This window comes from Carlito syrichta, unplaced genomic scaffold, assembly GCF_000164805.1.
Source record: "Carlito syrichta isolate Samal-C Ts95f unplaced genomic scaffold, Tarsius_syrichta-2.0.1 Scaffold307755, whole genome shotgun sequence".
Taxonomy (NCBI): Eukaryota; Metazoa; Chordata; class Mammalia; order Primates; family Tarsiidae; genus Carlito; species Carlito syrichta.
Window position 1 is genome coordinate 451,785 of NW_007251851.1, and position 8,870 is coordinate 460,654.

At 35.1% G+C, this 8,870-nt stretch overlaps 1 protein-coding gene across 1 annotated transcript; it reads left to right on the forward strand.

Annotated features, from left to right (window-relative positions):
- Nucleotides 1–3,596: 3,596 nt before the first annotated feature.
- Nucleotides 3,597–5,135, forward strand: LOC103266994 (ubiquitin-like protein FUBI). Its single transcript, XM_008064599.1, has 2 exons — nucleotides 3,597–3,623; nucleotides 4,767–5,135. Exons 1-2 carry the CDS (start codon nucleotides 3,597–3,599, stop codon nucleotides 5,133–5,135), a joined length of 396 nt encoding a protein of 131 aa, XP_008062790.1.
- Nucleotides 5,136–8,870: the final 3,735 nt, after the last annotated feature.

Sequence of the window (8,870 nt, forward strand, 5' to 3'; positions counted from 1 at the left end):
ATTAAAATCAGGTAAAAGTTCACTCCAAGATACTATATACAGGCATTTTTCCCATTTTTGACTGGGTTATTTGCTTTTTGCTAATGAGGTGTAGGAATTCCTTATATTTTTGGAGAGTATCCCTTTGGCTATTAACTTCTTATTAGATATATGGCTTGAAAATATTTTCTCCAATTCTGCTGGTTGTCTTTTTATTTTGTTATTACTTGCTGTGCAGAAGCTTTTTAATCTGATGTAATCCCACTTGTCTATTTTTGCTTTTGTTGCCTGTGCTTGGTGTCATAACCAATAAATTATTGCCCAGTACAATGTTTAGAATATTTTCCCCATGTTTTCTTCTAGGACTAATTTTATTGCTTCAGATTTTACTGTTGTCTTCAATCTATTTTATTTTTATGTATAGTGTGACATAAGGGTCCGATGTTATTCTTTTTCTTGTGGATATCTAGTTTTCCCAACATCATAAATTGAAGAGACTATCTTTTCCCCATTGTGCATTCTTAGCATCCTCATCAAAGAGCAGTTGATCATGTATGTGTGGGTTTATTTCTGTTCGGTTTCATTGGTCTAGATGTCTGTTTTTATGCTAGTAATGTACTTTTTTGGTTACTGTAGCTTTGTAAGACGTTTTGAAACCAGGGAGTGTGATACTTTCAGCTTTGTTTATTCTTCCTCAAAATTGTTTAGCTATTCATGTATTTTGTGATCTCAAATGAATTTGAGATTCTTTTTTCTGTAAAAAATGCCATTGGGATTTTGACAGTGATTGTATTGACTCCACGGATCAGTTTTGGAAGCATGGACATTGCTGTGCTTTGAATGCTTGCCCTCCTCTTATGGATGAGCAAAGAAAGTGTTTTTTGTTGTTGTTTGTTTGTTTTGTTTTGTTTGAGTTGGAGTTTCACTCCTTTGCCAAGGCTGGAGTGCCATGGCACACTCACAGCAACTCCAGCATCGACTTCCTGGGCTCCTGCGATCCCTTCCACCTCAGCCTTCCAAGTAGCCGGAACTACAGGCGTGCGCCACTACACCCGGCTCATTTTTTATTTAATTGTAAAGATGCGGTCTCACCAAGTTGTCTGGGCTGGTCTCAAACCGGCAGGTTTGAGCAATCCACTCATCTCAGCCTCCCAAAGTGCTGGGATTATAGACTGAGCCGCCGAACCCATCTGAAAGTGATTTTCGGAGATGGAATCGACTCCTGGTGAGGATGCTGTGAACATTGTTGAAATGACAACAAAGAATTTTGAATATTCCATAAACTTAGTTGATAAAGCAGTAGCGGCATTTGACTCCAATTTTGAAAGTTTTCCTGTAGGTGAAATGCTATCAAACAGCATCTCATGCCTACAGAGAATCTTTCATGAAAGAAAGAGCAATACTACATGAAAGGAAGTTTACAGTCGATACTATAGACTTCACTGTTGTCTTATTTTAAGAAATTGCCACAACCACCCCCAACTTTCAGCAACCATCACCCTGATCAGTCAGAATCTGTCAATATGAGGGCAAGATACTCCATAAGCACAAAGATTACAACTTGCTGAAGTTTCAGGTGACTGACAGTCTTTTTTTTAGCAATAAATTATGTTCTAATTAAGTATGTACTTTTAAAAGATATAATGCTATTGCACACTTAATAGACTACAGTATAGTGTAAACATAACTTTGATATGAACGGGGCAACCAAAAAATTTGTGTGACTCATTTTATTACAATAGTCTCTTTATTGTGGTGGTCTGAAACCAAACCCACAAAATCTCCAAGATATGTCTGTACAAGGTTATGTCACTAGCCTAACCTTGGTAGTTTTACTTCTTCCTTTGCAATTTGGATTCTTCTGTTTGAGTCTCATTCTGTTGCCCAGCCTGGAATATAGTGACATAATCATGGCTCACTACAACCTTGACCTCTTGGGCTCAGGCAATCCTCCACCTCAGTGTCCCGAGTAACTGGGACTACAGGTGCCTATCATCACACCCAGCTAATTTTTAAAATATTTTGTAGAGATAAGGTGTAGCTGGAGTCCCATATGGATAGAAAGGGACTCACAAATTTTTAAAGATATAATTGCTAAAATTTCCCCAAATTTGGTGAATAATATAAACAATACAAATATAAAATAAACATGCTTACAGCTAAATATTTATATACACTCTTTATTAGAACAAAATTCCAGAGGCTTAAGTGCTTTTTAGTCATTATCAATCTTTCTTTATAAAAACCTGTAATTAGTCATACTCCCACCAGCTATGCATGAATAGCTGATAGCCATACTATCTCCTTTATGCATTTTTTAAATGAAAAAAACCAGCCAACTCTTTTTTTAAAGAACAGTCATAGAGTAAGTTCTCTGCCTGATGAGTGTATGTGGAAAGCTATGAAAATTAACGTATTATGGTATTGGTACAGGAATAGCTCAGTAGTGCAAAATGGGTAGCTTACTCCATTGCAAGTTACCCACTTGAAACAACTTTTCTGTACTGAAGTCCCTCTATTAAACTATGTAGTGCAGGTTTTGTTTTCCTAACCAGAACCTGACTTATATTTCAATTAAAAAATTATTTTAGCCTGCTTGGTGTTTCCTTGATTACTAGTAAAGTTGAATATTATTCAAATGTTTTTTGGTCAATTGGTTTTTTATTATCACTTGAAAATTTTTTTGAGCAGGTTATCTTTATATGTTTTATTTATGGGAACTTTTGTTATATTCTTAATATTAATATATTTTCAGTTGTGTATATGGCAACTATCTTCCCCAAATCTGTAACTTGATTTTCTAACTTTGGTTACAGTATTTCTGTTTACTAGCCAAATCAATCAATTCCAATTTTATGGCTTTAAATTTGAAATGCCAAATATATCTCCATGTCAAACCATATATATATGGAATTGTCTTTGGACTCCCTATTTTGCACTACTGAACTATCCCTGTGCCAATACATAATACTTTAATTTTCATAGCTTTCTACATACATGTATCAGGTAGGAAAACTCCTCTGTGAATTTACTTTTAAAAGAGATTTTTGGCTGTTTTTTTTTTTTTCATTCGCAATGTCACATACAGTTGCAATCGATGTGTCAACTCTGTTTTTTAAAAACGGTGGTGGTTGGGGAGGGGCAAGATGTAAGAATTCTTCTACCAGTCATGATGGAGTATGAAAGACTAGATTTACCCTCTTACTGTAAACAACTAGAAAACAGGACAAAAACATAAAGCAATGGTTCTCAGATATTGTATAACAAACAGCACAGAATTGTGATGCATAAGAAAAGAGAAACAAAAGCGGTTAGACTCTGTGATTTCCAAAGTTTGCAGCCTGAATAGTCTCCAGGACAAAGACCCAGGAAGGAGTATCACCAAGAGAGCCCAGGAGGTTCACTGAGGTGAGGAAAAAGAGATCAGATGTCAGGGAGGCAAAATAGTTTAGAGTATGCAAGTCAGAGTCCTTGAGAGGAGTGAGCTGTGCAGCAATTTATTAAAATGTTAAAAATATTATCAACAAGTAAGATTTACCTCAGTAATGGAAGACTGGTTTAAAATTTTAAAATCAGGAAATAAAACTGATATTATCAGAACAAAAAGAAAAAACCACATGGTCATCTTCACAGATGCAGAAAAAGCATTTAACCCATCCATGATAAAAACAACAAACTCTTAGAAACTAGAAATAGAAGGAAATTCTCCAAATTAATAAGGAGCATGAACAGAATACAACTAACATTATCTTTCATGATGAAAATGAAATGTTCTCTTCCTATGTTTGAGGAAAAAAATGAATGAGGTTCACTCTTTTAACTTTTTTTCAACTTTGTATAAGAGGTACTAGTCAGTGTGATAGAATAAGAACCTTTTTTAAAGCATGGAACTTAGAATGAAGAAAATAAAACTAGTTTTTATTTTCACATGGAAAATTTACACATACAACATCTTAAGGTATACCCCCCAAAAAACCCTAATAAATTCCAGTAAGCACATTTATCTAGCTCACAGAGTAAAAATAATTGGTAAATAAATGTGTTTAACACACTAACAATGAAAATTTTAATTGAAATAAAATACTGCTTATAATACCCTAAAATATGAAATGCAAAGAAAGCTTTTAAAAAACATGTGTCTGGTCTGTAGATTAAATAGTACAAAATAATGCTGAGACAAATTAAATATCTAAATAAATAAAAGATACAGCATACTTGAGGAAAAGAAAATTCAAATTTCTAAGATGTCATTTATTTTCAAATTGATTTATAGGTTCAAACGAATCCTAATCAAAATCCTTTGAAGTATTTGTATAAGTGGACAAGTGAGTGAGTCTAAAGTGATGTGGAACTGAGAAACCACCTAACTCCAGGCAAGACAGCCATCATCAATAACTCAAACACCGACAGATGCTGGAGAGGATGCAGAGAATAGGGAACACTTCTACACTGTTGGTGGGAGTGTAAACTAGTACAACCTCTATGGAAAACAGTTTGGCGATTCCTAAAAGATCAAAAAATCGACCTTCCATACAACCTCACAAGTCCCCTTCTGGGAATATACTCAGAGGAGCTCAAATCACTCTGTGAAAAAATACCTGCACACACATGTTTATTGCAGCATTATTCACAACAGCAAAAACATGGAACCAACTGTACTGCCTATCAAAAGAGGACTGGGTTAAAAAAAAAAAAATGTGGCCTTCCTCTTTCTCGACTCCATCTTTGTGATAGGGGCAGTGGGTCGGCGGTTCAGTCGCCACCATGCAGCTCTTTGCGTCCAGGAGCTACACACCCTGAAGGTGACCGGCCGGGAGACGGTCGCCCAGATCAAGACTCAGGTAGCCGCGCCTGAAGGCATTGCCTGGGAAGATCAAGATGTACTCCTGGCAGGCACGCCCCTGGAGGATGAGGTCACTCTGGGCCAGAGTGGGGTGGAGGCTCTGGCCACTCTGGAGCTTGCCGACCGCATGCTTGGAGGTAAAGTCCGTGGTTCCCTTGCCCGTGCTGGGAAAGTGAGAGGTCAGACTCCTAAGATGGCCAAACAAGAGAAGGAGAAAGAAACAAGCAGAGTCGAGTGGAGGATGCAGTACAACCAACATTTTGTCGATTTTGTGCCCACCTTTGGCAAGAAGGGCCCCAGTGCCAACTCCTAAGTCCTTGGTAATCCTGGTTTTCTCTAATAAAGCAACTTAGCCCGGTTAAAAAGAAAATGTGGTACATATACATGATGGAATATTATGCAGCCCATAAAGGACAAAATTATGAACTTCACAGCAACTTGGATGGACTTAGAGTTTATAATACTGAGTGATCTATCACAGAAACAAAGAACCGAGTACCACATGTTCTCACTCATATGCGAACCTTGAACAATTATCATAATACAATCAGAAAAGGATTGGCAGTAGTGGGAAACTGCCGGGGAGGATGGAACACCTCATCAACAAGGGTACCTGCACAATGACCATTTGTATACCTGACCCTGAATTGTACCCCACATTTTTAAAATAAAAATAATAAAGTGATGTGGAAATGCAAAGGACACAGAATAGGCATAAAGATTTTGAAAAAATAAGAAAACTAATTTTAAGACAATAACCACATTACAAAGATGATGTAGTATTGACTTAAGAATATTTGTAAATCTCAGAGAGAAAAAAGAAGATATATATATGTATATATATATCATATATAGATATTTATGTCGTGTGTGTGTATATATATATATCTGATGGGTGTCAAGGTAATTCAATGGAAAAGAATAAATTTTTTGACAAATGGTGCTGTTCAATTGTATATCTGTGTGCAATAATATATGCTTCAACCTAAATTCACACATATATAAAAATGATCTAAGTAGGGCTCTTAGAAATAAATGTGAGAGATAAAGCTACAAAATTCCTAAAAGAAAACGTAGAAAAAACTTTTTGACCTCAATTTAGGCAAAGATTTCTTAAAGAGGCAACAAAAAGCCACAAATGGAAAAGCAAAAACTGATAAATTGGTCTTATCAAAATTAAAAATCTTGTTTCTAAAAACAATGCTTATGAAATGAAAAAACAAACTACAGACTAGGAGAAAACATTTTCAAAACACATATCTGGTAGTGAACTTGTATCAAGACTACAGAAGGAACTACTGCTCTTTCATAATAAAAGATTAGCAATTTATTTTTAAAAATGAGCACAAGACTTGGAAATTTCACCGAAGTAAATAAGCAAACCTACTATAAACACATATAAAGAAGCTAAGCATTGTTAGATATTAGGCAAATGCAAATTAAAACAACAATAAGACACTATTACATGCCCTCCTAGAATGGCTAATTTTTTTTTTTTTTTTGAGTTGTAGTCTCACTCTGTTGCCCACACTGGAGTGCAGTGGCCGCTCCCGGCCACCGCAGCCTCGACCTGCTGGGCTCCGGAGATCCTTCCGCCTCAGACTTCCAAGTACCTGGAACTACAGGCGCGTGCTGCCACGCCTGGCTAGTTTTTTAATTCATTGTAGAGATGAGGTCTCATCAAGTTGCCCAGGCAGGTCTTGAACCCGCAGGCTCAGGCAATAATTTTTTTTTTTAATTGGGGGATATTCTACACAATACCTAACCAGTACTCCTCACAACACAGTCAAGATAATGAAAAACAAGGAAAGATTAAGAAGCTGGTCACAGACCACAGGAGACTAGGAAAACATTATTACTAAATACAATGTGATATCCTGGATTGAATTGTGGAACAGAAAAATGATAATGAAATTTGAATAAATTTTGGAATACAATTAAGTAGTAATGTACATATGTGTTTTTTTAAGTGTTTACAAATGTATTGTGATAATGTAAGACGTCTATATTTGGGGAAGCTGGGTGAGGAATACAGGGGAATTCTTTCTACTGTCTTTTCAATTTTTGTAAGTCTAAAGTCAAAATAAAAGGTTAATTAGAAATCAATTGACATATATGTGTAGGTATATATTTCTTCTCTCTATTGCATTGATGTAGGTGTATACTTAGGCCAATACCACAGTGTGTTTACACTTATACTTAGGTAAATACTTATACTATCTCTTAATCAAACAGTGTAAGTCCTCCAACTTAATTTATTTTTAAAAATTATTTTGGCTCTCGTAAGCCTTGGTACTCACAAATACCTGTAATTGTACCTCAGTTTCTCCCTCTCCCATCCGAGAAAAATCCTGTTGGTCTTTCTCTGACATTGAATAGATCAATGTGGATACAAATAACATCTGAAAATGATTGAATATTCCAATCATAAAGATGATCAGTCTCTCCATTTATTTAGTCTGAAGACTTCTATCAACAATGTCTTGTAGTTTTCAGAGCTTATATTTGGTTAATTTATTCCTAAGTATTTTATGGTCTATGATGCTACTGCAATTAGATTTTTAAATTTCATTTTTCAATGTTTGGCTGTTAAATATACATAATACAGTTGCTTTTTGTATGTTGGCCTTTTATTCTGGAACTTTGACAAATTCATTTTTAGTTTTAGTTTGCCTTTCTAGATTCCTTAGGATTTCATATGGATATGATTATATTGATTGTGAATGAAGAAACTTTTACTTCTTCCGTCTCAATATGTATGCTTTTTAGTTATTTTTCTTCTCTCATTTCTCTTATTTTTATTCCTATAATTCCTATTACATTATTGAATAAAAATTAGAACAGATTTTTTTTGTTTCTGATCTTATATAAAAGAAGTAACCAAAAAACTAATAGAGGCAGTAACTACCAATTGCTTATTTGTTTAGGGCTGTTTAGATGTGAATGGTGTTAAATTTTTTATGCATCTATAGAGATGATAATGTGATTTTTTTCCCTTCATCTTTTTACTGTGGTAAACTACATTGATTGATTTTCATGTTTAAATAAAAACTTGTATTCTGGGAATATATTCCAATTAATCAGAAAATATTTCCTTATGTATTGATGGATTCAATATACTTACTAATATATTCAATTTTAAAGAATTTTAACATCCATAATTATGAAGGATATTGTTCTGTAGTTTTTCCTACTTATGGTTTTTTTTGGGTCTGGTTTTAGTTTCAGGTTAACAATAATCTAATAATTGAGGTGGCAAATATTTAATCCTTTTCTACTTTCTGAAAGAGTTTTTGTAGGATTGGTATTATATCTTCCTTGAATATTTGATAGAATGCACCATCCAGTGAAACCATCCAGACATCTAGACCTGGGGTTTTCATTCAGGTAAGACGTAAAATGATAAATCCAACGTCTTTAATTATTATAGGGGCATTTAGGTATTTTGTTTCTTCTTTACCCACACTCTCTTCCTCTTTCTTCGCAGAGGTATTACACTATGTGGTACCTTCTGCCAAGTTATAATGCAGCAAGAAGACCCTCACTAGACACACCCTTGATCTTGAACTTTCAAACCTCCAGAATCATGAGCCAAATAAACTTTTCTTAATAAATTACCCTGTCTGTGGTATTCTATCATAGCAGCAGAAAACAGATTAAGACAATTAGTAATAGTAATATTATTGAAGTAGGAAGAAGGCAGTATTTTAAAGAGAAAAAAGCAAATATGGCTCAGATGTCAAATATTTTAGGAGGCAAGTAAAGAGAAGTCAGAAATTTCTTGTCTATTTGATGCTCATGGCGATAGAGCTACATGTAAGAGACCATGAAGTAGAAGGCAAAAATGAAAATAAAGACATGAATCTTCTAAGGATATGAGACTTGAAGTGACTATACAAGGAGTATGTGTTGGGAGCCAACATCTCTAGCTACATGGCTGAGGCCTGTAAAGGCCCATCTGGAAGATTGCCTCTGACATAGGATATCAGTTATACCTATAATATTGGTGTGTGATTAGTGACCAGTGTGCATACATGGCAGTAAAACT